At 47.8% G+C, this 24759-nt stretch overlaps 1 protein-coding gene across 4 annotated transcripts in view; it reads right to left on the bottom strand.

The window, feature by feature from the left end:
- The window catches only part of COL13A1 (collagen type XIII alpha 1 chain), a 103229-nt gene extending 78693 nt beyond the window's left edge, over positions 1-24536 (bottom strand). For 3 of the 4 annotated variants that reach the window (XM_039553711.1, XM_019286660.2, XM_019286663.2), the window contains exons 1-3: positions 24366-24536; positions 10685-10999; positions 3213-3282 (exon numbers count right to left, since the gene is read on the bottom strand). In XM_039553711.1, coding sequence (XP_039409645.1) covers positions 3213-3282; positions 10685-10999; positions 24366-24449 — 469 coding nt within the window. In that variant the 5' untranslated portion in view covers positions 24450-24536. The remainder of the gene's footprint in view (positions 1-3212; positions 3283-10684; positions 11000-24365) is intronic. The other variant, XM_019286661.2, reaches the window with a different exon arrangement.
- Between the last annotated feature and the right edge of the window lie 223 nt (positions 24537-24759).

Below are 24759 nucleotides of genomic sequence, written 5' to 3'. Positions count from 1 at the left end.
GGCTGTAAGAGGATCCTCCAGCTTCAGGTAGCTCCTGACCACATCCACACACCATATGGAAAAGCATCTGCTCAGTCCCAGAAAAATTCCCCAAGTCACATCCACACATGCAACAACCTCAGACCAAAACCTGTGCTGAGCTCCCTGCCCACACTTGGCCCCATCTCAGCACAGGGGCTGGGGCTGGAGAATAGCTGGGTACAGTCATTGCTGCCATTGAGTTTTCCCCAACCTCTTCCCCAGGTCTCTTCTCCAAACTGCACAAAGTTGTCCCAGATGCATGTAGCAGTAAATGGGGATGGAAGGAATGACAGAGGTTACCTATTGAAGGGAACAAAGTCATTGATAACCCAGATAGGTTATGTTAAACTTGAGGGCTGTGTTGTCCCCATCAAGACACTGCTGGAGAAGCCCACTGTGACCTCTAAGCTCAAAAAACACAATGCCAAGGAGCAACATCTCACAGGTAGTCACACCCAGCCCAAGTGATCTGAAGTAGCCGCTTCCCAGTCAAAGGAAACTTATATTTCCTTATCGTCTGCTATAAATACAGCTATGCTGTCTTCCTGACCATGTTATTCCTAGAATCCTTATCACACGCTCTCAGATAGTCACAGCACAGCCACATACTTCACAATCTTCTTTTTCTCCTATCCCCAGCCTTTCCAAACCATTTATGTTCACAACTCCATCTGTTCTGAAGCTCTTCTATGGCAGTGGGTGACACTGCCCTGGACCTCCACATCCGCACTGAACAGGTCAGCAAGTGAACTTGTCTTCCTTTTCCCATTCTCTGCCATGCAGGGACCTGACTCACAGAGATGAAGTCAAACGTCACTTCTGATAAACATTTATTTTGCTGAGGAGCATGATGTGTTTATAGGCAGTGAAGTGGGCCAGTGAGAAGCAACAGGCATGCGCCACATCTTGCAACATCTTGACGCTTCTGAATACCTTGGTCTCCCGCAAAAGTCATGTTGTCTGGTCCTTGGGGCATTGTAAACACATGGGAAAAAATGCATAGAGGAAAAGGATTCCCAAGGTCTTGAGCTGGAAGAGAGATCATGTTGAACCATGGTCAGGTGGCCAGAGTTGCATCAGCCTGGAGACCAAAGGGAAATACCCTGGAGCAAAGGGTCTAAGACAAGACAACAGCTGGCTGAAGGTACCTTTGTTTCTGTACTGCTCCAAGCGAATCAAAACCTCACCTGCCACAACATCAGCTTTAGACTGGTATGGTTTCATTTCCCTCAATGGATTAGTAGACAGAGTGGGGGAGAATTTTATATATAGTTTCTGTATCCATAGAATATTTGATGAAGACAAGCAAGTTTGACAGTTTGTAAAAAGGAAGCCTCAACCCTTATGAGACAATTATGAGACATTTATTGTTATTGTCCTCCTAAATCAAAGCTGTTATTCAGCAGTACTGTAAGCTTAATTGAGTGAATAGGCACCTAAGAGTTATGAGAAACTCATCACAAACTGCTGCCAAAGCTTCCCAAGGGATGTGGGTATCTGTAACCAAGTATTATGATCTCAATGCTGAAATAACTGGGCGATTCATCTATCACACAAATGTTGGTGTAGGACGTAACATTGAGATGGCCTCAAAAATGAGTGAATCTCTTTTTTCCTCTGCTCTGCATTCAAGTTCTAAGTTTCCTTCTTCAAGTTGGCTCAGAAACACCAGGAGGACATTCACTCCTGTGGTTTTATGGCATTTATATGTCAAGTTCACTCAAGAAGTTAAAAATGGAGGAGGGCTGTGATTTGTGTTTCCATTGAAGAGAAAATGTTGATATTTAAAATCAGTTGAACTCAGTTTTTATCTGTTCTTTTGAGAAATTATACTTAGAAAACATTTCACTTGTACCATCTTTTAAATTTAAACCAAAATTGCTCCTGTTGTTTCTTTCTGAGACTAAAAAGAAAGTCCAACAGTCCTGATCTGGACTAGTCAAATCAGGCTTTTTCCAATGTTCTACAGTTCTGGATCCTGGATTTTAGTTCTTTTCCACCACAAACCTGTACAGCTTTAACTCTTGCTTTTACAAGCTGCTACGTGGCAAATCCATTTTAGTCTGGCAAGAGACTGTACCTCCTATGTCTGTACAGGCCTAAATACAATGATTTTGAGACCTTACCTACAGCAAAGACAACCCCTTTGTAATTTCATCCATCATTATCCCAACTGTTGACCATGTTTAAATACCCTTTGTTAAACACATCACCAGATAACTGTCAAACATCTCACACTGGACAGCAGAGAGAACCAAAGGAGAAACCACTGAAAATGGAAATGCTACTTTCATGCGCTCATCCAGACATAAGTTTCCCTGACACCTTCTTTGCAAAATGAGTTTCAGTCACCCAGTTTGAATATACAAATTCATATTCTCCCAAAACTTCAACTTTGGATGTGAGTTGTAGCTGGCACTTCTATATTTTTTTCTAGTCAAATGCATCAAAAGACAATGAGGAAGGCTGAATGATTCATACTCGTGGAATGAAATGCCATTCACAAGTGTTTTTTCCATAGCAATTTGTCACTTATTGTATTGAAACCACTTCAGAAGATGTGTCTCAAAGAGCCTTTTGACACTAACATGATTAAAACCATAATGCAATTATGCAATCCTGTAATATTTCTGTATGTTATATGAGTGGGACCTCAAGTGATCACTTCATTCAAGCCCCTCATAAATGGCTGCTTCTAGCAGAAGGCTGTTATTCTGCAAGATGCCTCGGATAGTTGTAGAACACCAAGGAATTCAAGTCTTCTCACCCTAGAGGCATTTTGGCTCATCAAGATTCAGCTTTGGTGCTGGATCTCGCCTACATGTCTCAACCCTTCCAAAATCAGCCAAGAAAAATGCACTTCCGAAGAGCTTCTCTGCCCACTTCAAAACTGGTATCTAGAATCAGTGGGAACACTGGCGCCCTCTAGACCAATCCTTCTCTTTTTACTGGCTACCTAGAGATCTACCTGGATGTCTATCACTCTTCCTCTTGTTCCTGTCACATGTTGACATCTACATACATACCAGACTTGTTGCACACATCTCTGTATCAATTTCCTATACCTCAAGCACACTGTTATGCAAGTACACAGAACTCTGCATTCACACAGGGACCATATTAAAAACCTCCTTCAATGAGATGCAGACAAAAACGATCCTTCCAAAGCGCCAGCTGCCCCAGATCCCTACCTGCCGGGCAGTTGCATCGCTGGTGTGTGTCTCGAACTTCTCGATGTCTTGGCAAGTGGAACTTTAATTTCTGCCAAGAGAAGAAAAACAGAAAAAGGATTAATTTATACCATTGAAACCAAAGCCTCAAATTCTTGAAAAAGTGGAACTGGGAGGGGATGCTGCCCAAGTAGAGATGGGCGAGACAGGGCAGAACAGTTTGGGAACGAAGAACTGCAATAAAGTTCATAGCCTTTAACTAGAAATGCAGGGTTTGATTGAAAGCAGGCTGAGAGAATTTCATAATGGCCTCCAAATGTGGTCCTCCTGACAGGCATTACAAAACCAAGAGCCAGCAGTGGCAAATAAACTGGTGACTGTGTCCTCGTGACAAAGCCGCATTTCTCAGAAGACCCACTCAGCAGACAGAAAATAAGGATCTGAAGCAGGTCCTCTTCCACCCTGCAGCAGACTCCTTATGTTCTTGCAGACACCTGGATGGACAGAAGGGTCCCACTGCAAGATTGTGGCTGAAGATGAACTGAAAACAGCAACAACATCCCCTGAAATCTTCAGATGCTGTGACACTTAATTTTTCCCCAAGGGCAGAACACAACAAAACCTATCAAGAGCTTCCACAAGGTGGAATTTTGTCAGAATGTTCATTTTGTATGAATTGGATTTCTAATGGTGCCAGCATGTCAGTCTCCTGCTCTCTGGGCCCATCTGTGTATTTCTTGAAGGGCAAATAAAGTCCACCTGAGGCCACTGCATCTTCCCTCGCTGAAAACATCAATAAAATTAACTCATGTCCTGAGCAAAATGTACATCCTCACCACCCCTCATAGACTCTATGAAACAACTGTAATTTAGTGAAGAAAATGCAAATCAACCCAAATAAGTTATTCATTAATGCCTGCGAACCACACTTGGTTAATGATTTGAGAAGGCTGAGCTGCTGGGGTTCCTGAGCTACGGAGTCACTCCCTCTTCTGTCCTAACCTCCAAGCCCAACTTCCCATCCCAGTTACGCCTTCCTATATTTTGAACTACTTCACAAGTGGGCCAACATTTTAAAAGAAATAGCCTTATGTAGGGCACAACAGAGGACCATGCCCAAGATCATATAGAAATTGCTTTATTTTCACAAGTAATTGAGCATCTTCCTGAAAGAAGGCATCCGTTTTGGGAAAAATTATTTTAGAGAGGATAAAAGTAAATCAACTTGTTTCCATCTGGGATGAAGGAAGGCAGAATTGGCTGGAACGCTTCCATTTTTTCACTTTGAAAGGACTTCCTCATTGCAAGTGAAAAGAGTAACGGTTGTTGTGACTGACTAGAAATTTAATATTTTCAGAACTTTATTTTGCATGGTAGACTGAAATGTTCTGATAGCAAGTTGATTTGGTATCAGGATGAGGAGAGGGTTTTAGGCAAGGAAAATTGCCAGTTCCCATAGAGTGTTTCATCAGTGTTTACCTTCTCAGTTAAAAGCAGAGATATGTGAATCTCTGCATTTGGACACATTCCCATCTAGCTGCCACCCCCAGATGGCACAGCTCTGCTCTGCAGCACTGCCTGGCTTCTAACTGTGCTAGTGGTCAGACACAGGCACAAGTAGGACAGCCGACCCTTTATTTGGATATTCACACTGGTATGTGGATATACACAGCCCCATTCCCATGTACACATGTGCCAACCAAAATGTCTCAACACAAGACTGCCACATTTGGGTGGAGTTCCCATGTTTGGGAATGAGGCTCAGATGAGGAAGGGGTGACGGTTTGCAAAGGCAGGAGCAGAAAGTCATTTCCTAGCAAACAAGGGTCCAAAGACCCTGGCTGCAACAGGGGCCTTTATAGGACACAAATCTGCAAGGAAACAGGGAACAGATCCCCGCCCCACCAAGTGACCAAGAGGCACAGGAGGGGCTAAGGGGGAATGGCCGAGTTAGGGTGTGCTGCAAGAAGCCTTGGCTGGGTGGCTGTGCAGGCATATAAAGTGAGGAGCAGCATAACTGGACAGGGAAGTGATGACCCAGCAGGACTTCAGCATGACCAGGAACGGAACAGGACCGATAACGTTTCCCTGAGGCTTTATCTGCAGGGTCAAGGTAGTGGAAAGACCTAGGACAACTGAAATAGCCTTCTCAAGGATGAGGGCCCCTCAGGAGGGAGGTGCGGGTGCTGCTGGGCAGGCTGGGAGCACAGCCCTGTGCACCACGACCATGCAGCCATTGGACACTTACCAGCATTTGCACATTCTCCCCCATCCCTTGTGCCTCCCTCAAGCCCAAGAGCTCTGCACATCCTTGGAGAGTGCAAAGGGCAATGGTGCCATGGCATTGCATCCCTTTAGTGGGAGGCAAAATATACTAGGGATTTAGGAGCGCCTGGTGTTCAGTTTCCTGCACAGTCTATTAAACAAACACTGCTACAAAAAAGAATCCTTTGCTTTTGGAGACCTCAGCTCAACTTTGGGTGGAAACGGTGAAACAAAAACCCCCAGCCTTTTCTGCTTCTCTCATTACCACTGTGCAAAATATTGCCTGGTCCAACACAAGAAGTTGGCTTTGCTTGGGAGAGCCAACCAAATGTACTTCCCTCTAAAAATGTTTCCAAGAGAAAACTTTTATTCCCAGGCAACAGAAAACCATTCCATTTTAGGACAAGGTTGGCTTCTGTAAGCAAATTTAAAAAGAAGGTAGGCTCTGGGAATCTAGTGCTTGCAATCGCCTTCCTGGGATCTGGGGTTTGCTTTGTCACCTTCAGTATTACCTGGAGCATGTAACATCAAGAGCAGCAACAGGCTACCTCTTGCCTTCCAGAAAGGCTGAAAACACTTCCTATGGAGGGGACTGCTTTGTCAGCAGAGCCGGCTTGCTCTCATCTGTCACATTATCCAGTGACATAAAAGCCGCATCTTCCCTCTAAACCACGGAAAGTGGCTGAAAAAAGCCGTTGCCAGCACTGGAGCCACAGCTGACCACCTCCGCCTGCACCTCTGTGTATTTAGGGAGCCATTGCTGAGTGCCAGGAAAGGGAAAATCCCCTGTCTCCAAGAGGGTCGTGCTGAAACACGTGCTGGGAATGGACAGTAAAGTCATCACAGGCTTTTCCCATGGGTTTTGTTAACTCACCGCAAGCGTGACAGGACAGGGCTGACATGGGTGGACTGAGCAGCAACAGCAAGACCACTTCTGACATTAAAAGACCGTGGCTGTGGTCTCCTAAACCTTGCAAGTGTCTGTCTATTTTGGATGGGCACTTGAGATTAGGTGAGAAGGAGGGCATTTCTTCAAAGGGGGCAGATTAATAGCTCTTTAGCATTCCCAGTTGTTTGCAGTCACCGGGGGAGGTGAAATCATTTCCCACCACTATCTCCAACAGCTAAGAGAAACACATCTTAAATAGATAATCTATTACAAGCATCAGGAGGGTTTCAAGGGTGGGTGGTTAACTCTTATTGTTTTACCTCCAATTTCCCTGTTTTTTCTTAAAGGCCCAGCTCCTGGGATCATGGGACCATGTGGCACAGAGCAAAAGCAAGCAGCAGTCCTCCCAGATGGAACGAAAAGCTTGGAAATAACACCACCTAGGTACAGGGATTGCAAGCAGCTGAAGGGAAATGGGACTTAGCTACCAGTGAAGTTGAAAGGAAAAAATTATCTGATTGTGGGGCAAAACCCACTAAGCTAAAGATGTAGGCAGGGGATGCTTAGAGCAAGCCTGCAGACCCTAGGAAACAACTGTGCAGTGTGCTTTGAGACATGAAATAATAGGAAGGGGGGAAAAAAGCTTCAAGTCAGGAGGGAAAGGGAGTTTTGTGGTGTCCCTCCTTTGCTTGCATAAGTAAGGAAAGAGTTCCAGGGAAATAAGACTATTGGGAAAGCAGTGAGGATCAATGCTCCCTCCCCATTCACAGGCACATTCCAGAATCCCTTCAGATTCACTAGAGCCACAACAAATACGTTCAACACAAACCCCTGAGAAGGCTGAGGGGCAGTTGATCTTCCCCCAGGGTGCACAGGATTACCTGTTGCTGCATCACACATACACATTTCTATCTCTACAAGCTCACAAATTCTGGGATTTTTTTTCCTTGCAGCAGCACTGAATCCATCCTGTTCTCCACCCTGATGAGTTTTTGGCAAATGAAACAGCACCAAATGTTACCCAGCATGGGAAAGGACCTTGTTTTCTTCTTTGGAAAGCTTTGACTCTCTTGCAAATGCCAGTAGTGAGTTTATTTGTGCTCCTTGTATGATTTTATGATGCCTCATAAATGCAGAGGAATTCGAATTCCTACATGGAGTTAAAGTTCTCCCTGTACTACCTGTTTCTGGCCCATTCTGCACAGATGTTTTTACAAGCAAACCTAGTCAGTTTGAGTCTGGTAGAAAATTCCCCTGTGGTACTCACCTACACCAGGCAGAGGTTTACACAGTAGCGAGTGAAGCACTGGTCAGGTTGCTTCTAGGAAAGCATCTGCTGCTCTCTCCTTGCTCCTGAGCCAAGATGGTAACACTGCCACAGCCAGCCACGGGTGCTTGAAAACCACGCTCCGAGATCAAGAAAACATCCCCACCAGCTGCCTTGAAATTAACGTCTTAAGCAAATCAACCCAGCTCCTCTCCCTGCCACTTTGCCTTATTTTTTGCATGTCTCGAAGAAAGGCCTCTAAAAGGACTTTGGCAATTTGCACTTCTCAGTGCAATCTGTATGGTATCCCTCGCAGACCCTTGGAAACACCCAGGCCATGCCTGGGCACAGTCATGGCCCAGACTGGAAGGCATTACACACTCCAGCTCAGAGCAGTACAGGTTTTGAGCATTACCTATCAGCCCTCACAGACTTCACTTCTTCATGTCCCTCCAGCTGATTTTCACAGCCACCAGAGCTAGAAATGTGCTCCTGTGCTGTGACTCCCCTCCCCTCCCACCTCCCTACCCACCCCTAACCAGCTTCTTCTAAAGCTGGGGTTCCTTTAAAGCTTTGCTGTTTTATTTTGTGATGGATAACACTGAGCTGGCAGCTGTGAAACCCATTAAGGTTGAAACACCAGGAAACTGTGAGGATGTGACAATGAGAGGCAGTGAGGGTCTGAGCAGGGGGAGATGAATATCCCACTTTCACGTCCATCACAGCAAGCCCACCTGCAGGCCCTCTCCCCCAGTCATGGTCAGCACGACTTATTTTGCTTTCTTTATTTTTTTTTCCTCCCACCCTCTCCCTGTTCCCTTTATCTTCCCTGCTTTTCCCCATCCTTGCCCCTCACCAGTCAGTCCAGGGCCCCACTTCAGACCTAATGAAAAGGAAGACCAGAAGGATTTTTCTTTCCTAATCAAAAGCCTCATATGGCACCCCACCATCTGTCCACCAGCAGCCCCCTGCCCCGGACCTCGAGCTGCTTGGTCCACGCCAGTGCCTCTGGCTGAGTGTGGAGGTCTGAGGTTTAGATGCTTAGCAGAAGTGGGCAGCATAGTTGGCAAGGGTCTCCTCCCCGAGGGACAGAGCCCTCCTCTCCCATGGGCATCAGACCTTCACAAGTATAAAGGCACAGGAGACGTGGGCCAGGCATCCCTACTCCTCCACAGTCTCCAGCACTTTTCTCCAAGCTCTTTTTGAAGCTGCGGACCAGGATGGAGCTGGTAACCCTGGTGGTACTCAGGAGCAAGTGCTGGCCCCTCAAGCAGTCGTTCCTGTCCTACAGCTGCTCCCCACACTGGCTACAATGGGGACTGTGGCCACCCCAAGGAGCACTGGAGGGGGCTGCTCAGAAAACAGGGGTGCTGCTGGGCACATGGGCATCATGAGACCCCCATTTCCTCGCTAAGCCGAGCTATAAAAAGGTGTAAAGGTGCTGCTGCCAGCAGAGCCAGCAGGATACAAGGCCATCCGGCCCCAGGCACCACTCCCAGGAGGCATCCTGTGGCACTTCTCAAATCTCGGTAGAGATAAACTTCGACTTCCCAGCAGACTCATGCCAGCAGCAACAGAGGGATTGCTGCACGTTAGGCCCTGCCTAGTGGCAGGGAAGGAGTCCCTGCATGAGAGTGCAACCACAGGGCACAGATCCAATCACTTGCAATGCTTCTGCCCTCCCAAACCCCTTTTTAAAGTGGGTTTGCCCCATGGACCCTGTCTTTCCCTTATTCCTCATCCAAAGAGGCAACTCAAAACCATCTCCTTCAGCTCCTGCAGTGTTTGCTAACTCAAGGTTCATGGCTTTTGGCTGCATACCCCAGCAGATCCAGGGACTGCTCTCACGAGACCCATAAACAGAAGCTGAGCCTGTCAGCTGTAGGTTTAAACTCCTCACCACAGACTTTCACTGCTCCTAGAAAGCAGGAGGGGGTCCAGGTCACTCCAGGTGCCAGGCAACACTGCCCAAGGCAGGTCCCAGTACTCACCACTCTGATCATCCCATTTCTCGCCTCATTTGGCAATAGCAGCACATGAGGGATTTTTTTCAGATACAAACAGTTTTTGGGCTAGCCCTAGGGATCTCTCCAGCATGACTCAAGCCAAAGCTAGAGTAAACAGAGAAAAGGAGAGGTGGGTGGAAATGGTTGCAGCCCTGAATCTCACCCCCAAGCCTCTCCTAGAGCTGTGGGAACAGGTCAGTGAGGACCTGTCTGGAGAGTTCAGAGACATGAGCCACCATCTGCTCCCGGACACATGTCAACACCACTTCAAAGCCCAACAAGGCAAGGAATATTCATTGCAGCCAGAGCAGAGGAACCCAGACAGCCTGCAGCAGCATCAACACAGCAAAGTAAAAGGTGTCAGCAACAATAATCTGCACTTTTGGGCACTCTTTAATCTGCGGAAGCCAGTAGCAGCACTCCCCCATTCTCAGAAGAGAGCCCACAGGGTCCAGTGGAGTTTGGATGGGATTCAAGTGAGTAAAACACAGCCATATGCTCTGCACTGATGCTCTGGCAGTACCAGAAACCATCCTGGCAATGCCAGTGTGTCTCATTTTCCTGAGGCAGGAGCTGTAGGAGGGGTCAGGACTGGTACAGCAGCAATGCCAACCCATCACAACACCAGTGTGTTGGCAATTACCTCCTCCCATAGCCATGCCAGCTGCGACATGCCTTGCCTGTCCCTCTCCTGGGGCTCAAACCCACGTTGAGTCCCCAGGTTTAACCTCTAGCTCCAATTCTAACTCCTTCAGTATGCAAGACTCCTGAACAGAAGGGCTGGAGGTTTTTGCCTCCCTGCCAGGACCAGGGATGAGGCTTTCCTCTTTGCAAAGTGCAGGTTTCACCTACAGCATGGGCTGAGAAGACAGAAGTAAATACCAAGCAAGTTTGAGAGGTGGGAGGGACCTGAAGGAACAGGGAATTCAGCCTAGCTGCAGCATCACTTGTGCAGAGATATATTTTTAAGGAAGGGAAAAATAATGGATAACGTGACTAGGCAAGCATGCATATGCCTAAAATCTATAATACTGCAAACTATACGTGCAAATGAAAGAACACCGACCTCATTGAGCAGTTGGTCAACTCTTCCCAAAATAGCTGTCTCCATTTGGTCTGCTGAGAGCCAGGCAGGGAGCTGTGTGGGTCTGTCCACTTCCAAGTGGGACACCCGGGACTGTAGATCGGAGGTCCGAAAGTACAGCAGGAGGCTCAGCACCAGAGAAAGGAGGGAGACGCCGGGCAGCCCCGAGCCCAGCAGGAGAGGGAGGCGGCAGCATCTCTCCCCATCGCCGGTCCTGGGGGGAGCCACACACCCCCTGTCAAAAGCTGCTTCGTCGACGCCTTTCCAGTTCTTCTCCTCCAACATTCCCTCCCTGTCCTGAGAAACAATAAATAAATAAATAGAATAAATAAAGCTTCACTCCTACTCCAAGAAGCACAATCCAGAAGGCATAGAAAAAGAACGTCCAAGGGGATCCCAGTGCCAGCAAATCACAAGTGACAGCAATAATGACAAAAGTGGATGGGGGGGGGTGTCTTTAAAAAACAAAAACAAACCACACACACAAAAGGGGTGCAGAAAAAAAGGATCCAACTGCAGCAAAGAGTGCGAGAGGGAAAAAAATAATCTGATCAAGATTTTTTTTTTTTCCTCCTGTATTTCAGTCTTTTGGTTCGCTGATAGGTTTTTGATTCTTTCTAAGCTGTCAATTTCAGTTCCTTCGCAGACTGGCCAGGAGCTCGCACATGAAAGTCCCCATTAGAGAGAGGTAATTCTCAGCTGCTCCGGCGACGTTGTGCTCTGGCTGATCGTGGCTCCCCTGTAACATGACACACTCCCTCCGAACTACGGGGCTGGGATGAGCGAGCTGCGCGGCTTCCCAAAGTAACCTCCTCTGCTCGCCCTCTCTCTCCACCTCTCCCTTGCTGCATGATTTATTTATTTATGCAAAGCGCCGGGGTGGGATCGGGCAGTGGGACGCCCCTGTCCCGCTCGGTCCCCAAACCACCTCTCCGCCGCCAGCCCTTCCCTTTGAAGTGACTCTCGCCGAGGTTATTTATAGAGGCAGGAAAGAGATTGTAAAGCAGAGGCTGGGCTCACAACAGCCTGCGTCTTCCTTTCCTCCAGGCAGCCGAGAGCACTTTATGGGGTGGTACAAATGGGCTGTCGCGTCCCCCACGCAGATCCTGGGGCAGCCCTCAGGCACCAGCAGTGGGGTATTTGGACCCCAATATTTTGAGGAGAGCAGTCAGGCAGGGCAAGAAGTAGATGGAAACATCTGGAAACAAGAGCTGGCAGCTGAGGGCTCTGCAAGCAGAGGGCAGCAGGGAGAAGCACCCCAGGCGGGCAAGCTGCAGTGCAAGAGGGGAACATTTGGGGCTTGATTTGGGGGTACAGCCTGCCCAGGGTGTTCAGAGGAACTAATCTGCTGAGGCCCTCTACTGAAGCAGAACTTCCCATCATATCCGTGTCCCACCAGGCACAGGGCACCAGACAGACAACCCCCTTGGGCAGGGAGCAGTCTCCCCAAAACGTGCCGTAGGGCAGCTCCAAGCCATGCGTCTGGGAAACAAAGCCTCCTTCTGTTCTTCAGGAGCAAGGCAGGGCCACCTCTCCCAGTTTTTCTGAGCATAACATACAATATTTTATCCTCCAGGGTGACATGTAGGCTCTGCTGAGCTCCTGCCTGTCTGTCTGTCCGTTCTTTCATCGTCTCCTTGAGCACACTCAGCAGTGAAGCAGCACAGGGCTCACCATGGTGCATAGTCATTAAAAGCCAGGCAGCAAATTGGTCTCTTAAAATCTGGCTCCCTTGTGGCTCTTTCGCTGTCATTTACACGTTTTAAATGAAGATTTTGCGTGCAGTCTGTGCTGGAAATTAACTGGCAGAGAAAACGCATATTCATCTCTGGCCTGGTCTCTGTTTCAGAGGGCTGGAAGAAATAGACCTTCTGGGAGCAGGTTAACACGAGCACGAGCTGTTTCCCCTCCACCAGACAAACCCTCGGAGGGCCCGGTAGCACACAGCCCCAATTCTTTGAATGGCCTCTTGCCTTTCACAGCCACTCACTTCCCAAAATGGGGTTTTAGTGTCTGCAAGGCAGGAAATCCTTTCTTTATTTCTTTTAGTGGGTTTCTTGTCATCTCACTGCTCAAATTTGCATTGCTGTTCTGGCACGCACGGAAAACACCTCTCTGATGGCTGCAGCCTTTCAACAGTTTTTCATATGAGCAGGGCAGAGATGTGTAACCCACAGACCCGGCACAGAAAGGGTGTCTATTCATTTAAGAGGTGTAGCTACCCGGTCTCCTACCCCCTGCCCAGTCTCTCCCTGTGTTAGCAGCCTATTTCTTTACAAAAGGAACGTAAGTCTTTGAGGCTGTGGCTCTGCCAGAGGTAAACCACAGTCCATGGGAGTTACCCAAGATACCACCTGCAATCACAGCAAATAAGTGGACAGCAAGAAATGAAAGGGAGATGCTTAGAGGCTGATGACACAGTGTTTGAGAAACAGAGATCTACTCGGGAAAATACCAGTTAGCAACTGGTGCTGAGTGTCCTAGAGAGTGCTGCAGCACACTACCTAAAGACTGGGGTTGAACTACTGATGACTGCAGCTACCTGTCTGCATTACACAAAGTTTCACCTAAGGCTGTCTCTCTTTCCCCCCTTTATACCAACCTAAGCACTGAAATCACAAAAACACACCCTCTAAGCTAAAAATGGAAATCTGCTGGGTGTCTACATCTCATTTCTCCACACTGGCTGGGGAGAGCTCTCTGCTCTTTTGCACTGATTTTTGATACAGATCCTGCTGTCCAGACATGAGCATCACCTGAATGACTCTATAAGTGCCTTTTCCTGCTTCCCCGCCAGCCCCTCTCCAGCTGATCAGCTCATTTAGAGGGTATGTCATAGTCACTGCAGGCTAGGGAGCTGCACTCAGACGGGTTTCATGCAGAAGCCTTAGCTGCAGATGTGCTGGAGGGTAATTTTTCTGTTCATGAGGCATTAAGGAGCCCTATCATCCCATGCCAATAGAGATGGACTAATTTAGCCACAAACCTGAGCCAACTGTGCATGTCGAGTCTGCAACACTGCTCAACAAAAAAGCTGCCTCCAGACAGAGGCCTGGCACGTGGAATCATCTCAGCACTCCTTGAGCTGAGCCCAGACTTCAGCTCTCTCAACAGCCTCAGAGGAGGTGAGCGCTGGCCTGAAACCAGTCCTCCTTCAAGTTTGCGACTCTCAAAGTTGGTCGAGTAGAAACAAATACTCACTTGCAATCAGGAGTGATTTCACTGACAGGTGACTCTTAGAACACCCTCCATACACTGCGCTTGAGTCCGTATCCCTCTTTCCTCAGGGAGGTTGGTGAAATTCCTTACAAGGACAATAACCACACACTTCTGCTGCTTCTAACAGGTCCTCCAGGGACATTAAGGACCTCAGCACAAACATCCAATGAACTGGAGCAAATAGAACTCATATATAACCTCCCAAAGCAGCTGAAACTCCTCTGGACAATGAAAAAGTTTCACATCTAGCACATGGCACTAGGTCAGTTGATTAGTTACAAGCAGGTGTGGCAAGACTCCAGCTTGGTCAGTCTCCAGGTGGCACTGGCACTCCGTCCTTCTCAGGGACATTTGTACATGGGCAAAGCACCTCATAGAGTTTGCCTGGTGCTGCTCTGCGACAGACACACAGTGCTCACAAAGGAGTGCAATACGTGGGGGTTCCTCACAGGACACAATGTGGTCTCATTGCAATAGACCATAAACCCCCCCTGTGACCCGAGGTAGGTACTGTGGGCATGAACCACTCCATGCCACAGGCCAGAAATGGATAGAGCTGGGCATGGATGAGGTTCTTGCTTCTATGAGCACAGTTCAAGCCAGCGAGGTATCTGCAACAGGTCTTCCACCTGAAAAGGGACAGATAACAGCAGCAAGGCTTTCTTCACCTTCCTTCACTTTAAACACAACCTTCCATTAAAAAAATAATGTGTCCTTCCTGTCACTAACTGGAAATTGAAGCCAACTGCCTGGAGATGGCCATGTGCTCGATCCCACCAATAATCCTCCCCTTTCCAGACCATTTACTAGCGAGAAACACTCCACCCCAGCTCTCTTTTTCTTTCTGTTCTCCTCCTTTCCCTTTCCCCCTCCCCCCCCAGGGAAACACGGGGATCTTGGTGTGCTCGAACGAGCCATTAACTAGCAGCCGACATCTCCAGCTATTGTAAATATATTAACCCAAGGCCTTTCGCTGCATTTATTAGACTCAAGAACAACATCTGGAAACAGATGTTTTCTGAGCGGAGAAGAGAGGAGGAAGAAGGGTAACAAAACAAAGGGGGGAAAATTCTTGCAAGTGGAAGTATATGGTCTGCAGACCATCCCTTTGCAAAATGCTGCTCATATGGAGCACTGCAAGGGGCTGAGGCAAGCACAGCCACATCCCTCCAAGGCAAGGCAGCGAGAGTAGAATGTCTTAGGGGGGGAACAGCAATGGGGGAATAGAAAAACTCACATCAGCTTTCAGAGTCCTTGTGACAAAAGGTCAGAACACTCACACAAATGGGATACTGGGGCAGAGAGATTTGGGGTTTTGTTTTCTTTCCTGGTCATGGACCTTCCCATGTCCTCAGCTGCTCTATATCACAGAGGCTGCCAGGCTTGTAGTGGGACAATGTCACCTCCACAACAGTTTGGCAGCAACTACCACTGGCCCCACAGAGTAGGCAAGGTCTGGGGTTCCCACAGTATCCTGTCTGCTCCAAGCAGCTGGTTCTCAAACAGCAAGCAGAGTGGAAACCTCCCATGCCAGGGACTCTGAAGGACCAAGGGGTCCTGCTCTGATGTGGATTCTTGATGTCATGACTTAAATTTAGACAATATTTAGAAAATTACACAGTGTTAACTAGGGAACAAAAAGCAAGCATGCACATGCATACTTAAAAATATAACCCATGGCATTACCGTGAAACTCCATTCTCAACCAGATAAACTTTGCCTTAGGTATAAGAGATGCCTAACCTAGAAGAGATGTCTGACACCAAAGCTTCCCTGCATTTCTTTCACGGTACATGCAGTTTTACACATACAAATACCCTTGCTTTTTATTAAAATAAAACTAAAGCCAACAAACAACTCCAAAAACTAAAACAGAAAAAAAACCCCAAAACCCACAACAAGTATTTTGTCATCTTTAACCTCAGGTTCACAACAGGTATCTCCACCTTTGTCTCTCTGAGATGCAGTTACACATACTTTGCAAGTAAGGTCAGGAATATTGAGTATTACCTACCTAATTTGGTATTTGTTTATAGGAAGTGTTAAGTAGCCTATGGAGCAGAACAATTCCCGCCTGAGGAGCTGCTCTAACTCATTGTGGAGTTATAGAATAAAGACACATTTGGTCCTTTGGGAGAAGGGTTATGAAAATACATGGAAAAAATGTACTGTCCATGCATAGTAATATCATGGCTGTTTTCAATCAATTGGTCTCCTACAAAACAAAGGGGCTCACTGCACAATATGAACTCCTAGCACTGGTAGCAGCAAGGGAAGTAAGAAAGAAGCAAAGTTAGCAGTATCTGGTTAGGGCTTTATATTTTCATAACCCTAAAATGCCTGAGCTCATTGTTGCCTCCCTCCCATCAAAGCCAAACTCGCTTCGTGCAGCTGCAGTGGTGGGAACCTGTCCCCAGAGCTGTGTGAGAACAATCAGAGCTGAGCTGTGTCCAGGGTGGGAGCCTGGCCACCAGCAGCTCCTGCAGAGGTTGGGTCAGAGCTTCCAAGGGAGGGTGGAGCAAACACAGGTTTTGCACAGTTTGGGGCCACTCCTTCTCCCACACACCCTGCAGAGGGAAGGCTCTGCCAGAGGAGAGTGCAAGACAGCAAGTGGTGGACACACATTTAAGCTGCCCACGCTTGTCCTTTTGTTTTCAACTAACCTCTCACCTTTTGTTCAGATGACGAGGGAAATGGCTCTGAGCAAACCAGGCTCTGCACCCTTCTTCATGGAGGAACTTTCATCTCACAGCAGAAGAACTTCATGGACAAGAGGCATTTCACAGGAAGAAGTTTTACTTCTTTTCAGCAGTTATTTGGAGGTTTTTTGTTGCTGGGCTTTTTCTTCCTTGTTTGGAGCTGATTTTTAGTTTTCAGTGCCATTGGAGTCTGCAGAGATGGTCATCTCTGCTAGCTTGTTTTTTGCTGTTACCTTGGTTCTTGCAGAGCCGGGGTGGGAAAGAGAAGTTAAATTAACGAACAACATTGCTACAAATAAGACAAGAAAAACCCTCCACCCCTGCAGCACTATTCCCCAGTATCTTGCAAGCCTCAGAATTCCCACAGCAGCCTGTGGGAGATGGGTTTTGCGCAGGACAGAGATGTGCCTACACCAGGAGAGCTGCTTTGGAAGCTCTTTGTTTTGGTGAACCTGGGAAATCCCAGGTGCAGAGCATTACTACAGGCTCTCAGCACAGCTAGAGCAGTACAAAGCCTTAGCTGTAGCAAAGAGACTCAACACTCAAAATCTTCTCATCCAGGTGGAAAAATAAGGGTGAGATTTTCATGCATTAAATCATCAGGGCACAACATTCTCCATCACAAGGCTGGGGCTCTGAGGAAAAGCTCCTCTGTTCCCAACAGCAACTCCCTCGGCCCCTTGCTGAGCAGAAAACCTCCCGCTATTAAAAGCAAGCTCAGTCATTGTATGCTCAGTTAGTTACTTGTATGCGGAGGCTCTCGACTCGGTGCATTGGCACGTGTGGGACTGATAAGCCAGAGCACTGATTTGCATTTAGATTTACCATTAAACAGTTCAGTGAGAAGCTACTGCTGAATGCCTTCAGCCTTGCTGCACAGCTGGGCTATTCCATCCACCCCAAAGCCCACCCTCCTCCTGCCTCCCCCTCACCTCTGCCACGCACAGGGTTCCCATTAATCCTCCACTACCTATTTCTACACACATCACTAAGAAAACCCTATCTCTTCAGCTTTGGCAGATGCAGATCAGGCTCAGACTGCCACCAGCCTGGGACAACCAGTCAACATCTGTAGGCTGAACACCCTATAGGGTGAGCCAGAAGGATCAAAATCTTGGGTCCAGCCCAGGGCCGACCAGATGCTGCGTGCATAGGGGAGGGAGGCAGAGCTGTGTCACAGCTCTGTCTAGGAAAACCAAACCCTGCAGTGCCGGGGCAGGCGCATATCCCTGCACAAGCAGCCGGGAAACCCACAGCAGCTTTGTATGAACTTTGAAGTTAATGAACCAGAGCTGGGAGGATTGGGAAACCCAGACTAAGTGTCAACTGCACTGGGGGAAGCAAAAATAATGAAGCAAGGCTCCCCCAGAAGACTGATTGTTTTGGAATCCAGAAGTGAAGGAGAATGGATACAGCAAGCTCAGGAAATTGAAAACAACTTTACGTAAATACTTCCTCTCCTTCCAACACTTGGTCTTTTATCAAAGCTGATTCAGACCCTGACAGCAGTGCGCAGAGCTGCTCTGCTCCATCGTAATGCAAAAGACAGGCCCAGCGGATGAGAGGCTAGTGGCTAATGGAGCGGAGTCGGTTCAATTTCCCTGGAAACTACTCACAGAGGAAAGCCAGGAGACAAGGAGCACTGCTAATGTCCTTCTGCAATGCCACTGTTTCCCCTGCACAGGGCAAAGCCCTCACTCATGCCCTCTGCTTCCCACACCACAGCTCCCCAGGAGTCACCCCCGCACTCCAGTGTGAGGGAGAGGAAAGCAAAGTGAAGCAGGAAGGATGTGAGCCTGGGAGCAGATCGATGGTTTCAGAGAGCAGCATGGCTCCATGTCAGGGTTTTCCCTCCCACCACCATTGCCTTCATAGCACCTGATGTAAATCCTCACTGGCAGGGTAGTTAACCTGCTTTATTAAAAGCAGCTCTATCAGTAAACCTTCAGCCATTTACGGAGTCTCTTCCAGCTTGTTGGGTTTTTAGCTGCCACCGGGGGCTTACCTCCTTTTAGCAGCATCGCAGGGGAACTATGGAGAGATGCTTTTCTATCCCAAAGACACACATGGCAAGACCAGTTCACACAATGGCTGCAACATTCCAGGATGTAGCATCTCCATCAGGCTGGGCACCCAAGGAGCCTGTCTGAAGCCGAGTGCCAATAAACAAACTTGTTTGAAGAGAAAGGGTCCAATCCTTCTCATTTGGGACTCGTTAAGGTCAATGGAAAAAAAAGCTCTTTTTAGGTTCTTTTGCCTCTTAGGTCTCATGCCAGCTTGACGTCAGTGTAGTCACTCTAGATTTATGCCAGTCCAGAAGAAGGGAATCCATTGTGACAGGTCCCATTGAGAAGAGGGGAGAGCTGGGTCCTCTGACCACAAAACTCACTATCCACATGGCTAAGCAAAGCACTCCTTTTTTACCTCAGGCATCTGAAATCGCATCTTGATGCATTGTAACATTCTTCCTCTTTCTTCTCCGGAGGTCAGTACTGTCCACTTCGTGTGCATGCTTCGTACCTGCTTCAAGTTTGAGAGGCCTGTTGCTGATTACAAACAGCAGGAAGTAAAGCATATATAATTACTAGATCAATATTAAGTAGTAAACAGACCCTTGCAATAGCCCTTGAAGGACATCAGCCTGAAATGGTGGTTCACTTCCTTCAGGCTCAAAATACATTTGTCTTTAATTTGGCTGTATGCTGCTACCAGTAAGTGATTAAAATAAACTACTCTGCTTTAAGAGGGGTCAGCAGGGAGACAGCATGGAACCCTTTGTTTGTGGGGACTGCTGCCCACCACACACTTTGCTAATCCTGGAATCATTCAGGTTGGAAAAGATCTCCAAGATTATGGAGTCTAACCTTTGTCTAATCACCTCTTTGTTGACAAAACCGTAACACTAAATGACACATTCAGTCATTCCTTGAAAACCTCCAGGAATGGTGACTCCACCACTCCTTGGGCAGCCCGTTCCAATGCTTGGAAACCCTTTAGGTGAAGAAATTATTTCTGAACTGGCCATCCTGCCTGTGTCCGTGGATGTTGCAATGGGTCAGGGCAAAGCCACCACAACCCATGTTTATCCACAGAGGTTTGCCCTCCCTGAGGGCTCTGCTACGTGTTGGTGAGGAAGGAGCTGCCTCCCACTGGTGCCCCAGCAGTGGGGAACACTGCTTGGCTCTGCACACAACTGTCCCTGCATATTTGGAGCACGGGGGTTTAGCGCAGAGGCTGAAATATCACGCCTATCAGTAGGGCCCCGTGGACAGAAAATAGCAGAGGATCTGGTGGCAGCTTCCTTTCAAGACGTACAGGAATAGCAGCACACATCTCTGCCGGATCATGTGGACTGAATTCCTCAGCCGAACTCCTTTGGCTTTGAATTCTACGAAACAGTTTTTCCCTCCTTGGCTTGTTTGTTGTTTCAGGACCACTAAATTACCAAGAATGGTTTACATTATATAACCACCCTGTCCTTATTGCATTTTGAGGAGGAGACTCTGACAAACAGCCAGATCCAATTTGTACTTTAAATTGGCTTCTAGGCCAGACAGTCATGCCTTCCAGATGGAAAATCCAGTTGCACTCACCAGCAGATATCCCAGTGCATTCAGGTCCCAATCACCTTTGTGCAAAGCATGCTCTGGCATGCAATTTGATTTTTTACACCCTATGAGAGGCTAATGGTCGCTTCAGTCCCTGGTGAGGCAGCATCACTTTTTATCACCTGTACCAATTCAGCTGTCAGCTCTGCCCTGCTGTCCTGTTGTTTTTCCTAGAAGCCTATCCAACAGCTGCAGCAGCTTTATAACTGCCAGATTTGGAATTGGTCTTCCTGGGAAAGTCCTTTCAGGTTGTCTTTTCCAAGGGTGACTCTCTCTGCTAGGCTTGGTCAACCTATTTAACACTACCCCAAATCAAAAACAATTTAAAGAAAGCAAATGCCATGCTGCTTTTGGATTTGGATTCTCTAGTCTCCTGCCAGGACAGAATCAAGGATACATTCAAGGCTGGTTTAGGTTACAGCCAGAGTATGACCAGTGGAACGCTATGCATGGGACGCTAACATTGCTGACAGCCACAGGGTGTTAAAATGCTGCCATTGACAGCAAAAAGCCTGAGCAGTCACTTGCTTTGTTAGGCACTAGTGAGGCAAGGTGGCAAGTGCCCTGAGGGAGCCCCCAAATGTGGCTGGGAGCAGGTCTCCAAGTTGCGCTGTTCCACATGTCCAACTTGGGGAGCTGGTGGGAATAGCAGCTCAGACTGACACAGAAACTGTATCTCACAGGCCGGCGCAATGCCAGGGGCTGACCACTTGCAGGGAATCAGCACTGGAAGATGCCCATCATCTGCAGCAGAGACAGATATAATCTGCATAAGAGAGTGGCCTCAGATAGTCTGTGGCTTGTGTCACAGTCCCTGTGACATTTTTTGTCCTATAAGCCTTTCTGTTGCAAGGCATGTATAATTCTAGGGCTCTGTGGCCTGATGGATCGACAACTTGGTGTTTTTCCCACCTCTGCCACTCTATTGCTTGGTGGCCTTTGGTGATCAATGAATGCTTTTCATTCTTGGAGTTTTCCTCCTCAGAGAAACCAGGCTACTTTAAGAAAGAATAAACCAGGTGCTTTAAGATAAACTGCTGACAAGGATTAAAGAAAGAAAGAGGTGAATAAACAGTCAGTCACAAGGAGTGACAAGGCAAAGTTATCAAACCCTTACTTTGAAAGTCCTGAATCTCATGGTACCCGTGAAGGCATCCTCCCCCAGCTCTGGAAAGGCTCCTGTCAACCAGGACATCACTTAAAAGCCTGTTTATGTTCAGCTCACACCTCCAAGACACATGTGCCATCCAGGGGAAGGCAGTGAGTGGTGCTGAGGGTGACCTGAGAAGGCCTTAGGGACACCAGTGAGCAAACCTCCCTCACTCTTAATGCTTTGAAGCTGATAGAAGAGCAATCATGCCATTGCAATGACTCTGTGCCCTTCCCAAGTTCCTCCATGTTTTCAGGGGCTGTGTCAGTCTAGCAGCATGCATGGGACTGAAGTTAGCTCTTTGGGAAAAGGTTAAGAACAAGCTTTCTTGGGGGCATCATCTCTGGGCAGCCAGAGCTTCCAAAGAAGGTCAGAAGATTGTCAGTCATGCTGTGGATGGGCAAGATCACTCCTGAAAAGCTTTAGTGAAGCCCACGCTGCAGCTGAGTGGGTGGACTCAGCCCTGATGGGCCTTGTAACAAGTGCTGCATTACACAAGAACATGACCACAGTGGCTGGCCTGGAAAGAGAGGCTCAGCCAGGCACGTTTCTTGTGTGGGAGAGCCAAGATGTTGAGCAATACTCAGCAGAGACAGGCAGATCTGCTGCCAGGTCTCCAGTACACAACCTAACAGCACCCATGCATCTCCCAAGTCTCCATTTCCCAATACCTCTTGTAGGGTTACACATTTAGCAAAGAAGTGTAAACCACCATCAAATCTGAGTGGTTGCACTTCACAGCCACTTCAGCTCAGGCCCAAACAATTACACGGAGTCCACACTAGCAAAGAGCAAGCCGGTATATTACTTGAAAGGAATAGTTTGTTTTGGTTTCACTTCCCTGCCCACACCTCTCCGAAACTGCCCTCTGTTTGTCTGGGATATTTGCAGGTATGCAGTGTTTTCCTGGCTGACTTCACAAGGGACACTGTGCTCTGCCTTTGACTCCTGTGCTGCTGTGGTCAAGTCCTCAGATTCCTCTGTAAAGTAAATCAAATAATGTATGCAAAAGCAGATGTGAAAAAAATAACATATGCAGAAGAACTGACATGTTAAACTATAAGCAGTAACTGCAGGTGTGCAAGAGAGCTCCAGGGCTGATGCTCATTGCTCCACTGGATTTAAAAAAAGAAAACGTCTGGAAGACCAGGCAGCTACAGGGTAGGACCCAAATCAAATTCAGGCAGTTTTCCCCAAAAACTGGCATTTTGGAAAGTATGGAGACTACAGTGCCAAACACTCTGAGGTTGTAAACAGCTCCCACCAGGCCCTGTCCCCTTTGATGCTTCCCTTGCATGGGACTGGGAGGCCCAGCAGCAGGGACTAGTGAGAACTGATTTCTGAAAACAGGGAAAACAAGTTTCCTGAGGGAAAAGAAAACTCAGGCTTGTTTCACTTTGAAGGTTTGTTTGTTTGATGCCTTTGGAAAAATGAAGGAAAGCAAGTGATGGCTTTGATGAAAAGCCCAAATGCAGAAAGACATAATGAAAAATTAAATATGTTTTTTGACAAAAGCATATTGCCTGGCCACACTGCTGTGTCTATGTCAGATGTAGCTCAGAATCAATGAGAGTCCTCACAACCATTGCTGGCATGAGCCACTAAAAATCCCCCACTGGCCTGGAGCTCACACCCCACTATTTATATAAATTGTGTGCAGTTCGTAGGAATGGTATGGTACCAACAGCAGGCATATTTATCAATCTCTTAATGCCAAGCTGTTGCCTGCCACACGCCAGGGTCACCAGCTCCCTCTTCTTGCTCTGCCTCCATCTAGACAGAGCCCAGGTTGCAGGTTCCTCCACTCCCACCCTACCGTGCCGTGCCAAGAAGCACCTGTTGGGGATCAAAGCCTCCTTCTATCAGGAAATCCATTTCCGAAGTACTCTCATCTGGCAGATTTCTTAGGGCTTCCAAAGAACCCTGCAAGGGTTGTTGTGGGGAGTGGTGTTGGAAAGTGCATAGAACCACAGAACAAATCCTAGAATGATTTGGACTGGAAGGGGCCTTAAAGATCATCTCATTCCAGCCCCCTCCCATGAACAGGGACACCTTGCACTAGATCAGGTTCCTTCAAGCCCTGTCCAGCTTGGCTTTGAACACGTCCAGGGATGGGGAAGCCACAGATTCTCTGGAACCTGTGCTAGTGCCTCACCTCCCTCTAAGAATTTCTTCCTAATCTAAGTCTCTCCTCTTTCAATTTGAAGCCACTAAGTAGTTAAATATTGTTTCAGGTGAAAAAACAGAGCTGTGCTAACAGCAAATCAGTCCATCAAGCTGCCTCATGCTCCCAGCCTCATGAGGACAAAACCACAATGAATGATCCAAAGAAGTAGTCTTCAATATCCACTTTTAGCCCTAAGCCAACTAATCTGCACAGTCATAAACTATATGCAATTCTACAATATACCGGAGGGAGGGATACCTTTCTTGGCAGAGCTGTGTCTCAGTTTACATCACAATTGCAATAAAATCATGCTATCTTCATTTAACTTTGCACAAATCTATCAAATCTATCCTATAGTCAAAACCTGTTTTCTCACAAAGTACACATTCTCAGTTGCAAGTGCCAAAGCAACTTTTCTTCCTCCTTTCTTAGACAAAACATCTTCTTGCCCCAGAAAATGAACACATTATGGCATTTCTTACGTGATAAGAGAAACCTGTGTTGTCATCAGAGCATCTAGTACTCTGAAACTAAAAACGCACCCAAATACTTCCCTTGAAGTGAGAAAACTGAACTAAAGAGCCTTGTGTGGACCCAGCAGTGGGGTCTGCAGGGCTTGAGCTGACCTCACAGGGTCTGTCACTTGAACCCACAGCCATACAGATGAAACTCATGTTTCTGGGCTCGTTTTCCACCTTTTCCTCACATAAATGACATGACCCAAATGCAGATTGTGTTGGCTTGGAGTTGCCCAGCAGTTCACACAGTCACTCACACTCCTTGCCTCAGCAGGACAAGGAGAAAATCGGGGAGCACGTACCTGCCCTGCCATGGTGTCTCCACCGGTGGCAGCGGAGGACCCCACCTCCTCCTCAACCCTCCTGGTGCTCACCGGGCTGTTCATCACTTTTTTTCTCCCTCATTCCTCTCTATCTTCCAGCATTTCCCCTCTTCCTTACATCAATTTTCCCCAGGCGTCACACCAGCAGGTCTGAGGGGCTGGGCTGAGCCACCAGAACCGGCTGGAACTGGCTGTACCTGAGGCAGTTCCTGCCTCCCCTCACAGACACCCCCCTCAGCCCCACTGCCATCCCCGGGCAGTTCCTGCCTCCCCTCAGAGACCCCTCAGCCCACTGCCATCCCCGGGCAGTTCCTGCCTCCCCTCACAGACACCCCTCAGCCCCACTGCCATCCCCGGGCAGTTCCTGCCTCCC

This window comes from Corvus cornix, chromosome 6 (genome assembly GCF_000738735.6).
Source record: "Corvus cornix cornix isolate S_Up_H32 chromosome 6, ASM73873v5, whole genome shotgun sequence".
NCBI lineage: Eukaryota > Metazoa > Chordata > Aves > Passeriformes > Corvidae > Corvus > Corvus cornix.
The sequence above is the reverse complement of the archived record's forward strand: the minus strand, read 5'-3'. Positions and strand labels throughout refer to the sequence as shown.